The 26,760-nt window shown below is 37.1% G+C and overlaps 1 protein-coding gene across 7 annotated transcripts in view; it reads right to left on the reverse strand.

Moving 5' to 3' along the window:
• Positions 1-26,760, reverse strand: part of LOC117413854 (chemokine-like protein TAFA-1) — a 116,796-nt gene that overhangs the window by 24,357 nt on the left and 65,679 nt on the right. For 6 of the 7 annotated variants that reach the window (XR_004660940.2, XR_009308834.1, XM_034023228.3 and 3 more), the window contains exon 3: positions 808-948. Coding sequence is in view for 5 of the 7 variants with exons in the window: in XM_034023228.3 (XP_033879119.1) it covers positions 808-948 (141 nt within the window). In the remaining 2 variants the exon portion in view is untranslated. The remainder of the gene's footprint in view (positions 1-807; positions 949-26,760) is intronic. The other variant, XM_058999646.1, reaches the window with a different exon arrangement.

Below are 26,760 nucleotides of genomic sequence, written 5' to 3' on the forward strand. Positions count from 1 at the left end.
GATTTGACACTGTTTGAGACCATTTCAATATACACGGTATGTCACTTGTATTTGGATTAGTTTGTCTATGTAGCATATGTTTGACATTCAAAAGTGTGAATTGAATGTGCTTTCATTATTGTTGTTTTCTCTTTTTTGAATTTATCAATAATTTACACTTTTGTCTAGCCAACTGGATAAATAATTCAGTTTCAATTATGCTGTATTAAACCATACTGAGAACATGATTAATCTTACAAGAGGATTTTCATAGCATCCCTGCTGAACAAAATCCTCATGTGGTTTGTGTTTTTTAAAAGTGATTTGGAATGATTATTTTAAAAATAGGAAATCCATTTCCTATTTTCTAGTCCATGATTTCAGACTAGAGCGCTGAGTCAACCATTCTGCTTAAAGACTGTAATCTGGCTTTCCAGTAGAATGCTTATCTTGCATGTACTGTATGCAAACATTGTCAGAGTGTATTCCTGTATACAGTATACGTCGAGTGACTTAGGGCCCTCTCACTAACAACATGTTATTTCTCAAGGGGATTATCCTTAAGAAATAACTTTTATAAAAACGGAAATAATAAATAAATCATGTTAAACGTACAATTACTAAGCATGAATTCTCTACAATAAAAACCTTCCAGGATAGAATGTTCTTTTGTTAAAAAAAAAGAAAAAGAAACACCTGCCCATCTATCATTTTTTCTTGTCTCTAAAACTTCTGTGTCTTTTACCATTTAAACGATTGCACTTACAAAACCTCTATAGTAAAATATTACTATTATTTAAGCATTAAAGTGAAAAAAAATGTACTTGCCATCAACACAGGAGGGTTTGTTTCTCGTTGTCCCAGCGACTTTCCCTGGTAGACAGGAGCACTTTACTGTTTGTGACCTTTCTTCAATTCGGTTCTTGTTACAGCACCTGTGTGCGGCTATCACCTCACACGTACCTCCTTCTGCCAACAGAAAAGAACATTTGGTAATGCTTGCCTATTTTGCCATATAATTGAAAAAACAAAATGTAGGAAAACACATATTTAGAGCTGATCAAGCTGCCTTGGGGGAAAAACAGGTAAAAAAAAGCTGCGGAAAAAATAAACCCGCCAATCAACTCTGTGGTAAAGGAACTACAAACAAACCGGGAGATGGAAAATTAATTAGAGAGGCTTAGAGAGACAGCAAGATTGTAAGATTCATCATGGCAAATGATTGCAACTTTCAAAAATAGGCAATGGGATCACAGTGAACCCTCATACAATTACAAAGCACAGAGCTAATTTGACCGGCAGAGTTGCTCAAAAGAACCCCTAATTTGCTGGCCTTCTCAACCAGCCAAGGAACGTACAGTACTGTATACATAACTAAATCCCCATTCCTCTAAACATTAAACTATAGGCGTAATTTACAGGGGGGACATAGGGGGTCCCCCTCACTTTTTCATTATTTCAGATAGAATAATCTCTATGCATTCATCAGCTACAGAAACTGTCCCCCTCACTTTTGAAACAAATTTACGCCACTGCATTAAACTGTGGGTTTACAGACCAAATAACATTTTACCTGCAATTAATCAAACATGGCCTTTTTAGAATAAATAGTCATAACTCCTATTTGTAGGAATAATTAAGCGTTATGAATTGGCAAGCAGTGTTTAAAGTTCTGGATTAACCCACTGAACGTATTTTAAGTGTCTGTCGCATCTAGGTTAAGTCTTTCAGCATTAATGTTTATGGTGTTGCTCTGTTAAGTCACCTAGTTTAAGTACCCACTGTACGCAGGTTTGATAAAATGAAATGCAAAACATACATTGAAATGCTACCGGAGGGACACCGCAAATGATGTCACACTTATTGTGTTTATTTTTTCAGCCTGAAACAGCCAAACGTGAATTGCAATTTCTTCACATGCCTGAAAGTGAGTGTACATTTACACAGCAACTTGAGCACAAGTTTAAACGTTGCCTCGAGATTACACATTTAATGTGTCTTGGGCTGAGCTTTTTCAAGGTTTACGTGAAAGAAAGCATTCTCAGAAAAGCTTGACATGATTTTCATACAGTAACACTCAGTATAAATGATGTCCATGTCTTTCCCTTTTGCCTTTTTAATGACTCTAGCCATTGTTCTGTATTACTTAGCAGGTAATTCATTTACATCCTCTCTAGTGCTATTTTTAAATAATCAGGTGCTGCACCATTTGGAAATGCATGCCTTAAAGTAATCCAGTGACATTCCATGTAAATGAGATACTCATACATCTACCCAATCTACATGAAGCATGATGTTAACTGCTGCACAAATTATAATCTTAGTTTGAGGCAGTATTGTTAATGCTAATTGAAGACACATTCATCTAAAAACCCTTTTGATGTAACTTTTTGCTAATATTGTTTCCTAGCCACTCTGTCCAACATGTTTTCACAGCTCATTCAACCCAGGGTTAATTGCTTCCATTCTGTTATAAAAGAATGATTTGTTGTCTTGAAATGCAGAGATAATGGGTATCTGTTTCACACCCCCCGATTGTCACTAATCTTGGACTATCCAATGTTATTTTATGTAAGGTAGTCTAAGATTAGTGTTAATATTTTAGTTGAATTTATTGTGCAAAAACTTTGTGTTTGCTTAAATCAACAGACCAAGTATTACGATTCTTGTGCAACTGTTAAAAAGACACAATATTGTACAGACAGACATCCATCCAAAAATCATATATATAAAAAAAAATCATATATATATAAATACATGGATGAAGGCTATATTTGCATACTGAGCCATTCGGAAAAAAAAGACATAATACCAAAGTAGCTACGGAAAATATACTATATAGCGAGGACAATATACTTGAACTTTGACCCATTCGACTCCTTGAGACCATCACTTTCTATTGAAACAGAAAATGTCTTGTTTTCAATCATTCGACAACACTCTTTAACAGAAATATTCATTAATGACAGTTTATAAATTACTTTATGACATCACAGAAACCCTAGATGAAATTATTTCCATGTAACTCACTGAAGCCCATCTATTATTCTCTATATATACACACACACTCACTTAAAACTGTGTACTGCACATCAGTGTGCTGATGTAAAAACAGCTGTGTGAAAGTATGCGTTTTCTGAAAAAATACCTTCCCTGGACAGTGGTAAAATGTTATCAGTAAAGCAACATTAAAAAGCCAAACTGCAAACCTGATTTGTGTTAGACATTGTAAAAGCCATTAACTATAACTCAGGTAGCAGAACTTATAACTTCTGCCATTGCCGCTGATGATAATTTAATAGTATTTGACTCTTCTGAGTTACACATAGCATCCTGCAGCATTGAGGGTGGTTGTTTATCAAAATGATAAACACCTTTTTATTTCTTCCTTGGCCGCTTATAGGTGCTTGGGAAGTCTAAGGCCATGCACAAGTCACTTATTCTGGCCACCAAGCAGACATTAAACTATTGTGAACCATCTGTGCCTGAAATTAGCTCAACTTAATGGACCCTCCCATGGTTGGTCCTATATAATGAACAGCTTCATGCATGAATGCATGGGCAAACAGACAGTTGGTTGTTGCATTCCAGACACTCTGTACTCACAACAGCCTTTGATAGATATTACAGTTTGCCTTTTAAGAGCACATCTTTGGAATGTGCTTCTGTTGTTTGGAGCAGACCCCCGGATGAATAAGAAACCTGTGACTTTTGTATAGTAGCTTGTAGCTTTTCAATTACCCTGGACTTTAAGGGTTTAGACTTGGAAAAATGCCCGACAATACATATGCAATGGACTGTAACAGGATGTAAAGCATCATTGAAATGTATTCCTTTTGTGTTTTAGTTATATTTTCTAAAATATGACAGCTTTGGTCTGGAATTCATTTCTCATTTAGTTCCCAATATTTCAGAGCAGAACACATATACACCACAAAAGGATTTATAATAATGTTTTATATCTGCATCCTTACTTAAAGGTGCAATGCATCCCATTGTTAAGTAATATATATATTTTTTACATACATTACTTTCTAACTAGTACTGAGGCATGCTGTGTCCAATACCGTCCCGATATCTATTGCAGGGTTGTGTATAGCTGCAACATTGAGTCCTTGGTTAAGATGCTAGAATGTAAGATTGACACCATTTGGGGGGAAAACGGTGATCTTCCTCCTTTAATTTCTATTTAGTTTCTAAGCTAAAGCAAAGCCTTGTGACATTCATAAGATCCTCCTGTACAAGGGACAGCATCATGTTTAGATGTCTCAGTGACATGATGCAAAGACAGTTTTAAGGCTGAAGAGCTTACCTCTGAATACATTGAATTTCTAAATGATTAAAGCATAGCCCTGAGATCTGAACATACATTGTACTGACTGTGGCATTAAACTAATAGCTACATTAAAATTAACAGAAAAGTTCCCTTTCTCAACATACTGTAAAGACAGTTTCAGGAATTAATTCTTGCTGATGGTTAATACTTCTCAAGGGAACACCTATAATCTTTGAGGCTACAATTATTTATATTTACACTTTCCTGTTCAGCTTAATGAGCGTATTTATTCAAGGTGACATAAGCCCTGAAGGGGAAAATTGCAGAACTTATCGGCTGTGTTCATGAATTACTTTTATTTTTCTGAATGTGTTGTGTCTGCTCAATGACAACATTATAACAGAGTACTGAAGTTAGGTAATTCATTTGAATACATGATTTTAATAGTGTAAATAAACACACGTTCCAGAGTCTCGAAGCAAAAGATCTGTAATCTTACATGTGTCATTTTAGTGTATTATAGTGTCAAATGTAGGCTTTGGAGAACACCATGGAGGGATCATAATCTAATGATGTAAGAGTATTTAAAGAGTATCCACTACTATTTAGATCATTATTTCAAGACTTAGACACATTTTGTATTTAAAATAAATATTACTACAAACTGGAGCCTTTAAATAAAACCAATTGCCGTTACTTGGCCAACTACAACAACTAATAATGAAACCATGATAAATATATTGCTCTCCCCACACAATTTAAAATTACCCACTTCCAACACCTGCTGTATGCAGGGTTATAAAAAGAAACCTACAATAAATAACTATGTGCAGAGAAAACCTGAATAAAGAGTTCTCTCAGTACCTTAGCTAACTGCTGCTACATGATTAAAGATCACATCACAATAGCTGGTATTAAAAATGTACTGGAATCCATTTGTTTGGTATTTATTGTTGGGAGAGGCTCAAGAATGAATGGCGTAGACCGGATGTATATGTCAGGACTGTGCCAATGCCATTATCCATCGCTAACCATGAATTTACAAGTGCTAAAAACAAACAAACACTACTGGTAATATCACAAAAGCAGAGACCCATTACAGAAAACATTGAAACATCATAGAACCCCTGTGCGTTTTACTCTGAAGAAACCCAAGCAGAACCATTAGCCAGCCAAAGTAATACTAGCAATGTAAATGCAATAGATTTTGATCAAAATATTGCACAGTATACATTAGCACACTTGGTACCAAGGTGGTGCAATGGATTACCAATGTGCATGACCGCATTTTAGTACAAAAAAATTACTTTGCCATCGATATTTTGTAAGGAATGTGTAAGGAAAGATATATTACAAGGCTGCATTTTCTAAAGTGAATGGATACATAATACTTGTAGTGGCATTAACACTACACAGCATTTGAACCTGCATGTTTATTAAGGTACAAATTGCAATTTCAACAGACAAAACAGAAGTGCGAAATAAATATAGAAATGTTTTAGTGCTAGATTACGCATCGTTTACACGGAAAGAAATTGACATCTGAAATTTAGATCCACAAAATACACATTGTAGGAACCTATTGTAGTTGAAAAGTGAGACTTTGAATAATGAAATCTAGTGATTTGCTAGAAAACATAATCAACTATTGGTATGCAAAACATCTGAAAAACAAATATACAAACTGAACTGAACTAAAGGTTTCTCTTTAGCCTTTTAATGGAATAAAGGATTACTTTTCAGCAAGATAATGAACACACATTTAAATTAATTGACTTTAAGAAAGCACCAATCAATGCTGTTCTGTCATCATGTCTGGAGCCCAGACCTAAATCCAATTAAAAGTCTTTACCAAAGACCAGTAGTGCTGAAGAAATGAACTGCTCAAGTGTGGATAACATCCCATCTGACTTTGTTAAAAAAAACTTTCAAGGCATTTTAGAGGTCAAAAACAATAAAGTGTTCCATGCTGAACAATAGTGCACTTTTCAAATGAACTTTGATCTTAGTACCCAGATCTGTTCAATAAGTAGTCTTCACACGGTTGTGTAGTCTGAGTGTCTCTGCCTTCTCAGTTAAGAAAATACATATCTATTGGCAGTTGCTAGCGTTTGTGTAACCACAATAAATTTGCACATGTTTGGGTACTTACAATGTAATTACTATGTAACCACAGTGTTGTTAGAGACCATGCAAAGTGTTACCTGTTTGCTTATTTTCCTTTTTTTCTGTTCTAGAATCTTAACCCTATCTCTGTTTGGTAAATTTGAATCTAAGATGAGCAGAACTCAACCCGGCTCTTACACTCACCCACAAACCATCCTGTTGTCTATTATCTCTAAAGCAGACACTATAATCTAGTAAAATACTCTACTAATATGTCCCATACCTCCTGAAACATAATTACTCATGTAAGGCAAAGATTGCTCTTATAATTGAGTCTTATTGCTCAAATGTTGGCTTTAATTTTGTGCTATGCTGTATTTTCATCTTTGCAATGAAAAAAACGAAAAACGCCTTGTCTGACTCTATTTGGATTGTGCTAATTATAATAGCCATAAAGTAACAGGTTGTTTACACCTTCTGAAATGTTTTCAGCTGCCTCTGGGTATATGAGTTCATACCCCTTTTTAAAACCGCATGAAATTAAACACACTGTTACATCTGACAGCCTGCTTTTTTAATACATCTCGACATTGGCAGTGACAAGGTTGCTGTTTTTCTCAAGTGCTGGTGCGATATGGTTGAAGTAACCAAAACACTTCAAGCTGCAGTACCACTTTAAATCACATCCGTGCCAGTTTATAAATTCCTTCATGTGCCTTGGGTTTATGATGCAATGTCATAATATTTGCAGAATGGAATAGTGTAACACATGTCATTTTCTCTGTCCGATCCTTGTTTTTAATATCCTTGCATATTCTAGGTAACATTGTTGCTAGGTAATTCACTTCCATTGGCTCTAGCATATACCAGACAGCACAAGAGTTTAAGGTGCTTTGTTGGGATGATGATTATTAAGTAATTCATTTAAAGTCAAATTGTATATTTTGTTTCAGAAAGCCAGCCATTTAAGCGTTAACAGCCCAATTTGTTTGTTTTGTGGTATTCACTTAATTTCTCAGGTTTTTTTTTTTCCTAGCACCGCAATGTTACATTTCTGTACCTGTAAAGAGAGTCAATGAAGAAAAGCGAGAGTCAGATGGTTAAGACATTGCGTGTAGTAATGTAAATACTGTCGAAAAATATAAAAATATCCACAGTTAAAAATTAATTAAAGAGTCAGTTTGACAAAACGATGGCTGATACCAACTGAAATGAGGGAAATAAAACTGAATATCTGACAACTGGATCCGACTGAAGTTACAGGAAATGACTGGTATGTACTACAAATAAAATACCAAAACAGCGTCTTGTTTAAAATAGCAAACTGGATCGTAGTGCAAATTAATATAAGATATTACAAGACACCTTGATGTCTTTAGTATCTTCCATGACAGCAGGTATTTTGACAGGTGTTTTTTTTATTTTTTATTTTGATGGCGCAGTGATACGTGGTTAGCACAGGTGCAATGATTTGCGTTTGTTTCTAAGTAGTGCCTAATCGTGATATTGTGCTAGATACTGTAACAGCTTGGAACACTGATGGACCAATCTGCATGCAGCATTCTAACAAACCGTTTCATAATAAAGCATACGTGATGCATCTTGTCACAGATCCCATAGCTGTGCCAGAACTTGTATTGAGTCATCTGCCACGTTAAAGTATTTGTGCTTTTGCATTATTAGAACAATTTTCAAGTCAGGGTCAAGTCAACATAATGACATACCTTTATGGAGTCTGCAAATAAGACAAGAAATGTCACATGATAGCAAAGCAATGAAATGTATCAGTTGAAGCTGACACAAGTTAGTGAATGTTATATAGCTGTGATAAATGTGTTTGTGTTTTATTTTAGTACATCATGCCTGATGGCTACTTTGTTTTCTAGGGGTGGAAAATTAATCTGGACCATCTTTCAAGCTGTTTATGGGTAGGATAGATTCTGGTACTTAAAGCTGGTTCAAGATCTGAGCGGATAGCAGGTGAATGTACAGTAAGTACCTCAAAGTGGGGGATTTATTAGTAATGTATTATTCTCATATGGTAGTTTGGATTGAAATTTGCACAAAACAGATGAGTGATTGTGTGCGAACGTGACTTCACATTGACAGCTCACAGACATTGACAGCAAAGAAATTCAGAAAAAAAAACTTGAGTGTACCTCATTTTGTGAAAGTAAGAACCAAGAAAGCACGGACTGATTAGACTGAAACAGGTCTAAACAAATGAAAAATGTGTGCCTAATATAAATGTAACATTAGACAAAGGTCGAACCACAATTCAATCCTATGACTTCCCACTTGCTTAGCTCTGGATTAATATAAGGATTGGAGTAGAAGGCAAGAACCCCAACTTAATTCAAGATATTTGTAACTTTAAAAAAAAATTTGGAATCGCCAATTATTTTTCTTATTTTCTCCCCAATTTGGTAAGCCCAATTATTGTTTATGTCAACCAGGCTCACCGCTGCTACCCCCATGTTGACTCGAGAGAGACAAAGACGGTCACACGCGTCCTCCGAAACGTGTACCGTCAGCCGTCCGCTTCTTTTCATTCTGCAGGCCCGCCATGCAGCTGCCTCAGAGCTACAGAGTCGGAGGACCACACAGCTCTAGGCAACTTACAGGCAGGCCCGCAGGCGCCCAGCCAGTTTACAGGGGTCGTTGGTACGCAGTGAGCCGAGGGCACCCTGGCCGACCTAAGCCTTCCCCACCCCCGTGCAGTGCTCAGCCAATTGTGCGCCGCACCCTGGGAACTCCTGTCCACAGTCGGCAGTAGAATAGCCTGGACTCAAACCGGCGACCTCCAGGCTATAGGGCGCATCCTGCACTCCATGCTGAGTGCCTTTACCGGATGCGCCACTCGGGAGCCCCTATATTTGTAACTTTTGATGCTATAGACTATAGCTTCACATTTGTGTGTAGATTCCTCTTGAGGATTTCTCTTTTTTTTATATATATAACCTCAATAATACGATCCTTGAATTTCTATTGCATTTGATTTATGATGTATGAGCCAGTGGATGCTATTAGTCTCATTTCCTCAAGTAAAGTAGGGATTAAGTGTCAACTGACCAATTGCTACGTGATGCAGTATAATCTATCAATACAAAAGAAATATATATTCCCTATTTCAATTCCAGTTGAAAGGTATTTGAGCACATTGTGCACAATAAAACTCCCCTTTGAATTGTAAATGATCTTCTTGTATGAAATTAAGAAAATTCTGTGGATGAAAAAAAAAGTCCTCAGCAGATATTGTAGAGGACAGATTGGATCATTGTGAAACTAGCCTCTTAACTCAAAGGGATCTCATTGACAGATATGTGCCTTGGGTTCAATGGCAGTAATGAAAAATATTATCAGATTACAAGCAGGTGGGACTCTTCAGATATCTGCGATGGAAAAATTGTGAATAGAGCACAATATGAGTACCCTTTCACATTCATATTGTATTCTGAAATGGCGTTGCTTCCTCACTGAATCGAGCTAGATTTTGCATGACATATGTATGTTATTGAAATGCTGTGTGCAATTTATTGAGTTCAGTTGCATGTTACTGGACAATTAATAGATAAGCAATAGTGAAATGTAACCATAAGAAAATGTATCAGTATTCTTCCAAAAACATAACACATATAGCTGTTTTTTCTTGAATGTTTGCTGGACCAGAAAACAACCAATAGAAGTCTTTATAAAAATATCCAACATATACGGACTACATTATTTTGTGTTAAGTATATTTGTAAACATTTCGCTGGCAAAAATCATCCGACTGTTCATTTGTATCTTTTGTACTAGACTTCTGGGAAATACAAAATTAAACTAAACTAATAAAATATGACGCTGCAAAATCCAAATTGCCTAGCGGCCAGGCAATTATTTTGCACTGCAGCCTATGTAAGCTTAAGAGCAATGGAAATGACTCAACACACACAAATAATGAGCTGCAATCATGATAATGAGGGTTGCAATGGGCACATCAGGCTATTTAGCAGCCGCACTTACAGCCTAGAACTGAGGTGAGTTAGGAGTACAAAGAGCAGTAGGTGCTTTATGAGATTTGTGGCGCATGAAAATCACACCAAACAAAAACAAATGTCAGAGGAAGGGTGTGGCAGGATGGCTCGCAGTGGTGAGGTGTGGTGACATCACGGACCAGGAAGTAACTGAACCAAAACAATGGATGGGCGGGTGAAACTGAACGCAACGGCGTTCAGCTGATTTTATTAATAAACAAAACAAAAGATTTAAACAAAACAACAAAACAGAAACCAAAGGGCACGAGGGCCAAACGAATAAACAGACAAACAAGTAAGTGTCGTGCTGACTAATCCAGCACGTTTTAGCAATTGTTATTTTAAAGTCTGTCTCTTCTCTATCTCCCCGTACCTCCTCTCTGTACACCCACCCCGCAGCACGGACAGCTGCAGGTTCTTATACTCTGGCCGAGGGGTTAACTAGCTGTTAATCATCTTATTACCCCTCGGCCACAGTCTGCACATGTTTGGTAAGGATGCGTGACTGTCAGCTAGTTAAATAATCAGTAGCTGATCAGTCACGCATCCTCACGGGTTTTAAATTATAAATAATAAGAAATACGCTGCGCTGTTATCCACGCCGCAAACAATAATACAAATAATAATAAATAGGGGCGGGACACTCCGCCACACATGCCCCGCCCCTTGTGCGCAGCACACATGGCCTTTTCGGCCACCTCCCCCCCTTATTCCCTAAAGTCCCGGCTAGCAGTCCCAGCCCAGGAACATGGAAGCAAGGTGTCTCCGGGGGCGGCCACGGCGGGATGTCCTCCTTCCACCCCAACAACTGTAGTATCCCAGTGGACCAAGCACAGGCCGGCTCCTCTGGCCAGAAAAATTTTGGGGGTGGTCTCCAGACCTGCCCCCCCTTCTTCATGGCCGGCAGCTCCCCTCCGTGGGGCTCCGGCCACCCGTTCTCCTGCAGCGAAATTGCTGCGGGGGGAGCTGGTCTCCTGACCTCCCCCCCTTCTTCATGGCTGGCAGCTGCCCTTCATGGGGCTCCAGTCACAGTGTTTCCTGCCGCGAAAGTGCGGCTGGGGGAGCTGGTCTCCTGACCTCCCCCCCCTTCTTCGTGGCCGGCAGCTCCCCTTCATGGGGTTCCAGCCATAGTATTTCCTGCCGCATGGCAGGACTGGTAGCGACCCCAGGCAAAACAGGACCCTCGGGAGGCGACGGCAGCAGCAGCGGACCCTTGGGAGGTGACGGCAGCAGCAGCGGACCCTCGGGAGGCGAACTCGGGAGGGGAGCCCCTGGCCATGGAGGCGGCAGCGGGAGCTCTACTCCCTCGGAGCAACAGGCAGCCCCAGGCGATGCGGAGCAACAGGCAGCCCCAGGCGATGCGGAGCAACAGGCAGCCCCAGGCGATGCGGAGCAACAGGCAGCCCCAGGCGATGCGAGGCAGGCATCCTTGGGCGAAGCGAGGCAGGCATCCTTGGGCAAAGCGAGGCAGGCATCCTTGGGCGGTGCGAGTCAGGCATCCTTGGGCAGTGCGAAGCAGGGCAGGAGCAGTCCTTCCCATGACGGTGGAGGTGGAACCAGCAGGTATTCACCCTCTGCTGGTGGAGGTGGGAGGGGCAAGCAGTCCTCCCACGACGGCTGAGGTGGAACCAGCAGGTATTCACCCTCTGCTGGAGGTGGGAGCGGTAAGCTGTCCTACCACGGCGCTTGAGGCGGAACCAGCAGGTATTCACCCTCTGCTGGTGGAGGTGAGAGAGACAAGCAGTCCTCCCACGGCGGTTGAGGCGGAACCAGCAGGTATTCACCCTCTGCTGGTGGAGGTGGGAGCGGTAAGCAGTCCTCCCACGGCGGTTGAGGCGGAACCAGCAGGAATTCACCCTCTGCTCTTGGTGGTGGAAGCAGTGGAGGTGGCGGAGACAGAGGCAGCTCCTGCTGCTCTGCTCCTGGAGGCCTAGGTTCTGGACCTATGGGCTCCCCCCTTCTGGGAGCTGGATGCACGGGCTCCCCCCTTCTGGGTGCTGGATGCACAGGCTCTGCAAGGTGATTATTTGGAACTGCATATTCAACTTTGATAACCTGGTTGATTTTTGATTTGTAGACACATCCTTGGAATATGTTGGTCCTGTTATTAACAGCAAGGTAAAGCATTTTAATAACTATTAATATCTGACATTCATTGTCCCCTTTTTCTGTAGAAGCACATCTAATAATCACACTTACTTAGGGAAATGTGGATCTTTAATTTCGTTCATGTGTAATTACAGTGTAGTTACAAGTATTACTGGTAACAGGTGCTGGTACAATTAGATGAACAACACCTGGCTAGTGACACCATGTGACCGGGTAGCGTCGGTAAGGAGACTGAGACCAGAATGCTGCAGTTCAAGCGCTCATGCGCATTTATTTACATTATACAAAACAACACTACAAAACAACAAAACAAACACAGTCCACCGCACCGTTCCTTCACCATCACATTTCTAAACTAACACCCGTGCTCACCCTTTTTATATACCTGTGGCTAATTAATCATTTAATCATGTATTCCATTTTCGGCTCAGTTTAATGATTTGAAGTGCAGACAAACCACTGTTCTGAGATGAGGAACAGCAACAGGTCTGTGCAACTCCAAAAATAAATAAGAGGTTGTTTCTGGATTGACGGCCTTCATAAGGTTTTTGTTATTAATATCTGACTCTGTAAAATGTATTTCTACAGCAACACTGACCCTTTCAAGCTAAACTGAGAAAATTATTTTTAAAAAAAAGCCATGTACTGTACATATATAGCAGAAACAATTGCAATTGCAATTCCTGGCTTTTCCCTCAGTATTAAACTGCAGGCCCCAAACTCTTTACCAGAATAAAAGCAAATAAACCAGCATCTGTGTTACTTCCCACAACAGCCATCAATCCAAAGTTAAAACAGGCATTGAAAAGATTACTGCGACTCCACTTTAACAAGTATTGCAAATGTGTATGACTAAGTGAACTGAAGGGACAAATGTGAGTTTAATTATAATACATTATTAGTTTCAGCAAATACTTCTAAAGTCCTGTTAATTGAATTGTTTAAGTATTCATTACAGCAGAAATGAAATTGTAGGAATTTTAATAATATTACATGAGCAAGGGGTTTTAAAGATTAATAACCACATGGCAAGAAAAATCAATATAATAATAATAATAATAATAATAATAATAATAATAATAATAATAATAATAATAATAATAATAATAATAATAATACATGACTTATTTGTAAAAATAAATAAATAATAATTGTCAGTTGCCAGTGTTTTTTGTAATTGCAATGTATTTGCACAGGCGCTCATGTACTTACAATGTAATTACTATGTAACCACAGCGTTAGAGACAATGCAAAGTGTTATCTGTTTGCTTTGTGTTCTATTATACACAAAGCAGGAAACAGCAGAAGGGTTCATGACTATTAGAGGTGTAAAAATGGGCATAAAACAGCAGTTAAACAACACTGTGATGATAAATCGTCCAGTCCAGTTTACCCCAGTGTAAAGGCTAAATGTATTTTATTAAGGGATGGCTATAATTGGTTTTGACTTGAATAAGCACCCCTCTGGCTGAGTGCATTTTCTAATCAGTAAATTGATTCCTCTGAATTTGGCTAGTCTGGTTTTTTTTTCCTTTCTTGTATGTAACAGAGCACAAAAGGGATGTTTACAAACTATCTAAGTGAACCATATGGCTTTTAATTGGTCTCACTTTACTGTTGCAATTCATGTGTCCAAGGTCAGGTGCACACTATCTGTTGGAAAGTTAAGACTGTGTCACAGTGACAACACACTAACATGATGTAAATTATGTTTTCATCATCCAAACTTATCTCTTCTCAGTACACAGTTACAATCTCCTCATTAACTTGTCTGTTGCTGCCATTTAGGATAAAGATGATTTAAGAGAAAGTAGGACAGAAAGAAATAAACAGGGACAGTATCATTTGTTACTGCCAGGGTTGGAGTGAATCTGACATAACTAGTATTAGCAGCATCTTAGTTTTAATATTTTAAAAGCTATGCAAAAAAAAAGATATTATGGAAGGTTGCCTTTTTCATTAATGCATTTTGTAAATCACATGCATCTCATTATAAATTGATTTATTAATCAGTGTAAGATTGATTAAGAGCTAAAAATAATTTTGAAATAACATTGTAATATCTGGGGATAACAGGATACAGCTGATGGCCATAATTAAGAGCATTGAAGGCTTAATTATCTTGTATATGAAATACACCTGGAAAAGCAGGAAAAGAGTTAATTCCTTTGTCTGCTGTGTTGCTTAGTTATTGTGTTCTGGATTCTGGGTTGTTTTGTCATGTTTTCCCCACTTTTTCCAAGGTAAGCTGGTGGCTCTGTCTTAATCCTCTTTCTTGTGACTGGTACTATTTTAATTGTTTTAAAATATAATTTTATTGGGTATTTTTGTGTACAGGACGGCCATTTCTCTGAGCTTCCAGAGGTAATTGTTTTTAATGATTCTATAACCAAATGGCTGATTTTTTAAATTGTTTTTAGAGCATTGGTTGTGCTGACTTGTTTTTATCATTGTAGGATGTCAGCCAGCCACTGCTTTTCTGTGTCATGCATCATTTAAAGGTCTCAATCATTTTATGTTGAGTCCTCTTTTTGTGTATTAAAATAGTAGTGCTTTGAGATTAGTTTCTTAGGGGGAGCTTGGTAGGCTGGGTTGCTGCATTGGGGACAGCTGTGCAGCCCTCTTTTTCATCGTTCTGCTCCCCTGGACTCATTCCGGCTCCAGCCACACACGTGGGTTGGTTCTTTTCAGTAGTGTTTTGAATATTGTTTCTTTTTATTCCTTTGTATTGTTTCCACTATCTTGTTGCTCATTATTTATGCACAGTTATATTTTGTTTATGCACTAAATTTATGAGTTAGAGCACTTGGCACTATTTCGTTTAGTATTGTGAGCACTATTTATTTCACTGGGTGATATTCCTGGTTGGGTCTGGTCTGGGGCTTGGTGAGCTTTGTCTCTCACTTTTTGTCTATCACTTTCATTTAGATGGAAGGGGCTTGTATCGAGGAACCACGTGTTATTTTATATTCCATACCTCTTAATTCATATTAGAGGTTCTATTCCTCTTCAAACTATAGATGGCGTAGTTGAGGTGTTTCTCTCTCTCTCTCTCTCTCTCTCTCTCTCTCTCTCTCTCTCTCTCTCTCTCTCTCTCTCTCTCTCTCTCTCTCTCTCTCTCTCTCTCTCTCTCTCTCTCTCTCTCTCTCTCTCTCTCTCTCTCTCTCTCTCTCTATATATATATATATATATATATATATATTCATTCTTGAAACTGACGACCGCTACACAGTTATTCATAGTTATAATTATATTAAAGAAGCATTGATTTGAATAATGTATTTGTTTATAAACCCTTTCTATTTAAAAAAGTACCACAATTGGATTGATTTTTAATCCCTATAGCATGCCATATTTTGACAATTATACAATCTATAATAACCAAAAAAATGCATTCCCCTCCCACTCTGACAGTTTCTTGTGTTTAGTTTATCACGCCGTTTGTTAGGTGTGTTTTGAACACTAGAAATGAGTGCAAATCCTGAACGCGGTCCTATTCTTTTGATTATTCTCTGGAGGCTGTGTGGTTCACTAGTTAAAGAAACAGGCTTGTAACCAGGAGGTTCAAATCTCAGCTCAGCCACTAACTCATTGTGTGACCCTGAGCAAGTCACTTAACCTCCTTGTGCTCCGTCTTTCAGGTGAGACGTTGTTGTAAGTGACTCCTCAACTGATGCATAGTTCACACACTCTAGTCACGTATCTTGTAAAGCGCTTTGTGATGGTGGTCCACTATGAAAGGTGCTATATAAAAATAAGATTATTATAATGCAAGGTCAAGTTCCTTCAGCAGTACTTACAGCTATTATATATACACACAGTACCACGGTAACCTATCGGGCTCAAAAAATATAGAATCATTAAAACACTGAAGATGGTAATACAACAGAATTACTAGTCAAATTTTGTGCAAAGAAACAACAACTTTTTAAAGACAAGAAATACTATAAACAATGGAGTACTGGTATGTAAAATTGAGTTTACTGATGTGCCATAATTTATAGGCCACCACATAACTTAAATCATTAAATCTAAGAGTTCTACTTTTATATTAATATTTCGATATTTGAGAATGAAATGATGTATTATGTGTGATGGTTTCTGAACACACTATTGTATCCCCTGATAAAGCAAGTAAATTAAAGAAAGCAAATCTGATCCAGGTCTGGTAAATGAACACTGACGTAGCTAATGATGTTTTGGTTCACTAGCTTTGTTTTGATGGACACTACATTACGTGATTAATTTTATTATCGCCTCACTTTGTAATTAATTTGTTACAACCATGTTTTATCAACATCCTGTTGGATTTAAATGTAAAATTAATTAATAATAAAACATCTGTTGCGTCCATGTAAATCCAGTTATTGTACGGTATTTGAAGAGTTGAAACAGTGCAGACAGATGGCTTTTTGAAATTGCCACAGTGGGAACTGATTATTGTTGATATTCTTAGAACAGGATTATTTATTTATTTATTTATTTATTTATTATCCAATAACCTATAGTATTAATATAATAATATTTTGTTTACCCTTTTACTTGGGGTTTGATAACTGATGTGTCTCAACCTAGGTAACACTATCTCTCATTTCCTTACACTGGAAAAGGTTAGGCTTTTTATCATGCATCTATTTTCTGAACATTTCTCAGAAATACAATTAATCATCCCTTGTCATGCTTTTATAATACAACTCTCCTGAGCCACTTGCTTTCATTCTTCCATTCATTCATATTCCTGTGCCCTTCTTCTCTGATTTGTTCAAACAGACCTCAGGTGGATTTTGGAAGACTACTCCAAAAAGACTAGATATTGTTAAACCCATTTGTCAGCCGCATTATCAGCTCAAAACACAAGATTTCTACCTCTGCTACTTACTGGCAGAACAAGGCATTACCATGCTGGGCATGGCTGCGTATTAACAAATTACATTTTGAAAATATTGTAAATAATAGAACAGTCAGCTGATGGTTATTTCTCCTGAGTGTAAGCAGCTGGTAAATGCGATTTGCATATTGTGCTTCCAGCTGTTTCAACAGGGACTGTTTGTTGAAGTTCATTATAATTATTTGATTAGTCAAATTTCTGCTTAAGTTTATAAGTACATTACTGCTAAATCTGGAGTCCTCTAAAGTGCATGTAAACCTAAAGTAGGATGACCTAAATTATCTGGGGTTTTTAAACTTTATTTATTTCATTTTACGTTATGGATTAAGTAAAACAACTTTAGATAGGTCACACGATACAGATATTATTAATCACCAAATGATTGATATATTTTAGCAGCCATACAAAAGATAAATGTGTACCCCAGAGCTGTGGGAAAGCTTTAATTAAGCTGCGGTGTTAGATAAGAGCTCTAGGAGACAATTGGGACCTTTTTCTTTTTCAAATGGTTTCAAATTTGATTGCAAACTAAAAGCTAATGGAATTTAATCGGTTTTACATCGGTGGCTTATTCGTGGATTCAAGTCTTTTTGAGTGTATGCTAGCAGTAATGTTTTATATTTTCTTTCATTGGATCAGTAAGGGTGTGTTTTAGTAGTAGAAATATGGTTGACATGTTGAGCTTTTACTCAGCTGAAACACCTTACAGAATAAAATGCTTACACTTTGACTTAATTGTTTACTTGACTGTAATTTTATATTGACATATGCCCACCAATTACCTAATAAAATAAAATACAGTGTGCACTGTTTTCACAAACCATAAAATAATGAACTGACCAACTCAATACAGCCCTGTTCACACCTGTATCGGAATGACATTGGTAAAATTAGTTTCGGTTTAGAATATACCGATACGATAACATTTTCTGTCATAACTCCCTTTTCAACTCCAGTACAGGACAGATGCTGCTGCGATATACCTGTCCACATTTTGACTGGTTTATATCGATACACTTACATCAAAGATATTCTGTATTACACACGCCACTGATTCTCTATGGGGACCTCCGTCACGCTGCACGCAAAGCGTTGTGGGATACAGAGAGCTTGGGAGAAGATTTTCTATTGGCAGTCAATGGAGTGGTGTCGGATTGAGCTGCTTTGATCTTATATTATCGACGTTTAAAAATATAACAAAAGGTGTGAAGTCTATCTTAGTACTGCCCAGTGTGTCTTGACGAAAAACACAACTCATGGTAATGATGACATACCGTAATCTATATGAAAAATGCACTTTTCTGAACGGATTATCGGAGATGGCACATGCAAACAAAACAGATGAGCATTTCACACATTACTGGAGTAGACGGGTGCAATTATAACACTTGGATTTATTGGTACTGGCCGTTAGTTTTTATATGTTTTTACTACTGTATCTTATCTGTAAATCTAAAGAACAATACAATGATTAAACAAGCATGATGTAAGTAAAGGCGCAGTTGAAAATCTTGGCTCTAGAATGTCCTTGGTGAAGTGCCTCAGACTCGTCTATTCCGTTGTCGTGGCGATCCATTTGTCCACACTCCACTGTTCCGAGTCCTCACAACTGTAACGGCGCTTTTGTTTGGGTTTCATATCGATAGTTATACCCGTACAACGCCGGGAACAACTCCAGTGTGAACAGACATTGCAATACTGTTCCGCAACGATACCGGTATAAAAATGTAAGTGTGAACAGTGCATAAATTAATCTCATGCGACACAATTTAAAATTCAACTTGGTATACAGTACATAATGCACCTCCATAAACACTATTATATTCCTTTTGATGGACCAAGAAAAACAATTCTGTAATAGTGGAACTGGCTCTTTGAGCTAAAAATATATATATATATATATATATATATTTTCTGAGACAAAACAAACAAAGTTCAGTATTGGTATGGTACTACATTTGTCATCTGTTGCCTTGCAGAACTACAGAATGAAAAATGAGTAGGATGAGAGCTAAAAGCAAATGGCTGATGCTGCAGCGGTTTACAAAACGGAACTGACAATTTAATTTAAAAAAAAAGTTAATTACCTGTGGTTTTTTTTTTTTTTTTTTTTAACATTACTGATTGATATAGGTACATTATTTATGCACATATAACTGATATTGTTTATGGAGGCATATTTAAATCAGTTCCCTGATTGTTTTCCAGTTAAGAATGTCTGTGATAAATTGTATGTTTTAAAGGGCAGTTAAGTATAATTACATTTGAAGAGTGCTAACTGCGAATGGATTAATGTGTGGTCACGTTTCTATACATTAATGTTGCATTTCTTTCCAGGAATTATGTAATGTTATAAAATGCTTAAGACCAATTTGCCTAAACATAAATCAGAAAAAGAAAGAGTTGTACTGTAGATAATGCTGAAGGACTGTGTTGCCTCATTTCTAGATAATAATGCCATATTTTACTTCACTCTTCCAAGGAGGCAAATCTATGTATTCATTAAGAAAGCTGTGTTCATTACCTTGGGGCATAAGATGTAGTGACTACATTTGCCAGCTAATGAGCTGTGGAGATGAGTTTTAAACTCTGGTAAGAGTTAGCCAAGGTTAGATTTTTTCATTTACAATGTTAACCCTTCATTTTAGTGTATTACCACATAGCTAGACTTTGGTGTGCCAGCCAATCCTTTTGACAAATTGCAACAAAATCAGACAACCTTTTTGAGGCATTCTGAAATATAGCACACCAGAGTTTGAATTTATGGGGCATGCGAAGAGAAGGCAGCTGCACAATAAACCTCAATATTTGTGAAAAGAGTTTAGTGGGATAAATATAGCTGATCCTGTTTCTAATCACCTTTATTTTCAGTTACAATCCATTTCCAAAGGTATTTGTCCACAAGGGTGGAACCATTCGACATCTGTACCTTAACTGATCAAGACTGCTTCATAGACTTCAAATAAAGTATAAAGAACGAATGGAACCATTTCTGAGTCTATTCACTCAGATAATTTAGATTTTGTTCAGTTCAAATGAAGTCTTTTGTGATGAAACACTGGGCCTTGTTGCACAAAAAAAATTGGAAATGTAGTTTTCCAAGTTTCCTGATAAGTTAGAAATCCCAAGATGCACAAGGCTAAATACTTTGTCAAACTTTTGATCAGACTAGTCGGGTTCAGTTTTAGCTTGTTCGGTTCCTCTGACAAATTGAGAAATTGTTCATTGGTCTATTTAGATGATTTTTGTCAAAATGCTGAATTGACATGCACAGTAGATCACATGCACATGTACAGCTGACATGTTGGTTTGGGAGTAAACAATTAAGTTGTGTGTATGAGAACTTAAGATGGGTTTCCACTGCCCAAACCCTGTTCTGGTAACTATTTTCAAACTAATGACTGCCCTGTTGTCCATCTGCATATAGGTTCATTTAAATCCAAGGATGAAAATTTAGTAAAGTGTTAATGCCGGCTGAGTGACATCTATTGCACACATGCAACAGATGAAAAGACTAGCTGGAATGTTTTTTCTGCTTAAGAGTGAGGGGGCAAGCAGAATTCAGGTGATTTTAAACAACAAATACGGAATAAAAAAAGGAGAGTTTACAGAAATATGAACTATGCAAGACTGCAATATAGTAAACTGAACATGATTTAAACAATTCAGCCCTCTTATATAAACTGTATAATGTTTAGAGCAACTTTTAACTGAATGCAGATATTTCATTTCTACACAAAAAAAACATATTTATGCTAAATTTACCTTAATATTGACTTAAACTGTATTTGTAGATCAATTTTCTTGTATATTTCCATATTAAAGGTACATAAGTTTGAAAAGTATTTTACACTAATATTGAATAACTTTTACCATAATTAAAGACAGAAAAAAAACACACTAGTGATCATTATATTTACATTATTGTCTGAGAAAAGGTTGTGCACAATTAATTTCCTAGGACAAGTTATACAAAAAAGGCTTCTGCCATCAACTGTCAAACAATTGTTTGGAACCTTGACACTCTTCGAATTCATAAGTGAATATAACTGTAACTATTTTTTTCCAAATTTATAATAAATCTTGGTACAGCATTAAACGGTAGACCACCAAAACAAATGCCATGGATTGCATGTACTGAACAGCTGATGAAACCACTGATACACAACTGACAAGTTCAGACTTTTTACTATAGCTATCCTTGGCCTCCTAGCAAATTATTCTATGAGTAATAACTCTGCTAATTATTTATAACACACAGCACAAATGAGTCCACAAATGATCATTAAAGCTTACTGAGGAAGTGTCTAACCCTTGCTTTACAGCTTTACTTAATAATTCATTAAAAATGAGATACCCCTTTGACTTATGTGCAGTGAAAATATAACCATAATATTAAAGACATTTTAATTGCTGGGCAGTTTGATAATTAAGGAGCAGTCAAATCTTGTTAGGTTACCTTGTATTTGTGTGTTGTAAACCATTCAAGACATTCACACACTGACTACAGTTAGTATGCGGCCTAAGTCTTGAAAGGTTCAAAGGGTACAATTTAATTATTACACTGTAAATACTTAATTTTCAATTATTATGGCACAGGGGAGCTGCCCTTGAGGAAGGGCAACCAAAGGAAGACCTGCTTCTCAGTGAGCACAAGTGCAAGCAATCTTTTAATAGCTGCTATCTGTGAGCTACCTTCGCTCTTGTCAGTACGTTCTACGCATCACCGCTGGTACAATGTACAGGGCACAAATGAATGCAAAATGTCCTGCTTTAAAATGACCTATTATGCATAATGCATAATGAGCCCACAAGGCAGACGTATACCATAATTAAAACACAGTACACAAGACATGAAGGTTAAATATTGAGGCTCGTTGCAAGTTAGAAGTACAGCTTGTGTGACCAGTGAAGTTGGGTAGTTAATTAATTTGCCAATTGTAATAATGACGAAAAGCAAGCAAAAAAAAAAGGCTAAATAGGAAAGCAAATTGACTGTTACAAGCAGTAATTGGGGGTTTGTTGGCCCGCCAATAGCAAAGGCATCACATGAAGTTGAGCTCTATCTAATGGCTGCTATGAGGGAGGAGAGGACCTTGATACATACATAGCACACATTTTTACAATGCAGAACCAAACCAGCCTCAATCCCAGGACCTCCCCTGAGAGCAAGGTGACTTGCAATCCGGCTCGCTAGTTATTACACTCCCTTACCCCAAAATGAACATTAAACATTCCCATCACTGTTTACACAGTAATACAAGCAATTACCAGTTATGAGTTGTTTTCATGGATTGAAATCTCTTTCTGGAGTGTGCCAGTGAGTGAGGATACAGTTATCCATGGAAATTGGTCTTAAAAGAACATCTAATTCCCAATCACTTTTTATTTTTTAGCTGAGAGGAATTTATAGTTCAGAAAGAAGGATGAACAGTTGGATGTTTGATATTGATTAAACTTCGAACTGGAGGTACGCCACGAACAAATGTAATGACATTATATTTCTCTTTCGAAATTTAACAAACAGCAGATTCCACTTTTTAAAGTTATTTAGCTCAAAGGATCAATTTAAAACTCCTGGGTTTTAACAGCATGACTGTATCACTTTCACAGTATGTACAGTAGGTCTACTCTGTCTTGCTCAATACCTGCAGAAATAAACACACTCTTTTTTCATACTGTGTGTCAAATCAGAAAAATAAATTGTTTCGCTTCTGACTGTGATTTACATCTGTTCAGCTTAAATGGAGTTCATCTATCAGTTGAACTATGTGGCAAAAAAAGGTCATAGAAAAAGAAAAAAGCACTGCATTTTAAATGTGTTTATAATCTACTGATGGAGAAGAGGAAAATTAGGAATAAATATTTCCTGGACCAAGAGATATCTTTTATAAATTGTATGCCAGTTTCTATCAAGTCCAATAATGAAAACAGACAAATCTTAGGATATGTGACCAGCTTTATTTTCCTCTGCAGATAACAGATAATTTGAAGAGTAATCCGTATGGCCAAATATTCACCCAGATTTTGTGACTGCAATACTATTTGCATATTTTTTGGTTGTCCAAAATCTTTACACATTGAAATATACTTTCATCTGTGCATTATACTCAAAATGGTACTAGTGGTTTGAAAGCATACCACAGTATTAATGCATGTCTAAATTTACTGGTACACTTTACTAGGAGGTAGACCCCGACATACGCTTCCTTCTCACTTTAAACCTACTTGTCACTGTATGGTACTATTTATTGCAGTAGTATGAGCTTCACACTCTATCATAGCTCATAAAGCACAAAATAAATAAATTATATATATATAAACGGCTTCTGTTATGATGATGATAATATTTCACAGGAATACAGCTGTTTTTTTTTTCTTCAATATGTCCCTTAAATATAATATATCAAACCTAATGTTATAACCCATATACATTGTAAAAGTGGATGATTGTTTCATTTTAAAGTGTAGTCTTATTTAGATTGGATTTATCTAGCATTTATTTTGTTCCCCTGGTTTAGTATGCTCTTGGTATCCCCCTCAGTGCATGCATACATTCAGTACCTGGAAGTAAGACCTTTGAACTAGAAGGTCTTTGAACGTGTTCAAACATGTGGGTGCAGACACTCCATAGGGTCACTGAAATGTCTTTGATCCATACATCAGATCTAGAGCTTGACACTGGCTAGTTTCAAGGGCAAACAAGGAGACCAGACCAGTCAGGTTTTAGGAACAAAAGAAAATGCCTTTACTTGCTTCCTATGCAGCCTTCCTGGTTTCTATAATGAAACATCAGTTTTTGTGCAATGTGACATAATAAAGCACAAGCTGGGAACTTCCAGGTATGAATGTATATTAAAAAGCCTAAGTTAGAAAATAAAACTTCAGATCCATTTATAATTGTGCCTTTACATTTAAAATTACCTTTGGGGATTTTAAACAAACTAAAAGACAAACGCACAGAAGGATAAACTATGGAAAACCATAATTAGGACACCAAGGAATTCAAAATGAAACCTGATTTTGAGACACTGTATCTTTACCACAATAGAGTACTGTCGCTGTTTATAGCTGACAATGAGTCATAAATGTTGTTGTTTAAAAATCACATCTTAAATGGTATTGCTAAATGTGTTACTAGCCAGCATATATTTAAGTGAATCAACCATGGAAAGGCTATTTATGAAATCTCCACAGGGTTAAAAAAGACAATTATAAAGAAATTGTTTAAGTGCAATTAAATGTAATAGCCTTAACCTAGTTCAAAGAGGACGAGAGACTTCAAAATTGCTTTTCAGTTCTCTTTAGAATGATATCTTTGAGACTGAGAAATTCCTCTGGTGTTTTCAGTCAGGATCTCATTTAGAACTGGTTTGAAAAATCTTGACATGAGAGTTGTGTTTACAAATCCATCTCAAGTGATGTATTTTGTGGAGGAAGTTATCATTTAAAGTACCGAGCAACTACTACTGCTACATTTAAAATAACAGCCATGACCACTGCATCTATTCTTGGAAGAATACCAATAAACAAAGTGTTTTTATTTTAAAATACATTTTCACCAAATGTTACATGCACTGAATAGGATTGATTTGGTGGCTGTATTGTATGCACAACAGTTGAAATTCAACATGAAAGCACATGTGGCTCCACTCTCAGATCAAATTAAATCAACAAGACAAGAATACACCACATTGTATATGAGAAAAAAAATCATTCAAATCATTGATGTCTTCTCAATTTCACGTAAACTCATCATAGTACACCGACAGCGACAGGGCAGTGTCTTTATGACCGTACAGAAAAGCAATGGTGATTGCTGTTTGTTGGACCCTCAAAAAAGTATACTGGGTTTAAGGGATAATTGTTTGGGTTGCATGGTGCAATAGCCTACCATTAGGCTGTATAATACAGTGTTGGGCACATTACTTATTACTCATTACTCGTTTCTTCAGAAAAAAACTATATGATGTCCTTACTTATTAGTTAATAAAGTAGTGTGTTATATTACTCGTTATATTTCTTTCTCTTGTCTTGTCCTGCAAAACAGTTTGTGACTATTGTTTACTATGTAACTGTTTGTCTGGTAATTCATTTATTAAATGTGTCAAAGTTTTTTTAAAATGTTAGTTGTACAACAAACAAACTCTCTTAATAATGTACTGGATAAAACAAATTGTAAATTGCAATCAGTACAATACATGTGACTTTGCGCAAGTCATAAGGAGTGGAAAAAAATTACAGAAAGGCTTTTTATAAGAGAATAGCGAGCGTTAGTTGGGGGTATATAAAACATTGTATAAGATAAATTACTTAACGTAAATAGATACACATGTATTTTGTAGATACATACTTATGCATCAATTATACTGTATTATTTCCATATGCAAAGCAATTGGAGTTCTATTTTAAACATTAATATATCTAAATAGTCCTCGTTGTATCGCATCAAAAGGAGCTTCGGTTACTGAAGAAGCTGTTTATGTACCTGTCGGGATCTGTCTTATGACTTTATTAAGCACTGTGCTCAAGCCAGTTAATCCTGAGTGTGTGCATGCATACAAAGAAAGCTGTGTGCAGGGTTTCTACGTGTTCAAGGAAAATAGCAGTTCCGTCTGCCGTGAGCAGAGTTTATAGTGTTTGCTAACTGAAAATACCATAAAGAGCAGTTCACGTTTAGGGTTACAACTGAACTGAAATGTTCCATGTAGGTGTGTAACAGAGAAAAGGCATTGAGACAAGTTTGTTTATTTTTTGCAGAAAGTAACTGTAATAGTATGACTCCCATTAAAAATCTTGTGCGTTACATTACCTTGTTATTGACAAAAGTAATATTATTACAGTAACGCCTTACTTAAGTAACGAGTTACCCCAACTCTAACAATACATCTACAGCATAGTGTCAGATTTAATGTTTGCTGAGCCCTGGGATCAGTTATGATCTTTGTTTAAAGACCCGTACAGTACCTTTTCAGTTGAAATTGCAAAACTGATATCTACAAGAGACTGCCAAGTTAAAAACTGTAATCTCCATTTATGATGATCGTATTCGACTAAAAAATAAACCTTTTTATGGTAATTATTTCACCCACAAACATCAGGATTGTGTTTTATTTTATCACATATTTTGTTCAACTGTGTTTGGATAAATATGGCTCAGAATGTAAACTCAACAGCTCTATCCAGCTGGCATGTACTTTTCCTCCATTATACTCAGAGCTCACAGGGGTTATTTTCCTTCCCATGAATCTACTACCACCACTTATGTGATTGAAGCCAAACTTTAAAAGCTGGACCACATACTTGTCATGAATGTTTCATTGGTGCAACAGTACTATAACAGCTGAAAGCAAAATTGCTCCAGTTATGCCTGTATCTGGGTGATG

Source organism: Acipenser ruthenus, chromosome 25, assembly GCF_902713425.1.
Source record: "Acipenser ruthenus chromosome 25, fAciRut3.2 maternal haplotype, whole genome shotgun sequence".
NCBI classification, from domain to species: Eukaryota; Metazoa; Chordata; class Actinopteri; order Acipenseriformes; family Acipenseridae; genus Acipenser; species Acipenser ruthenus.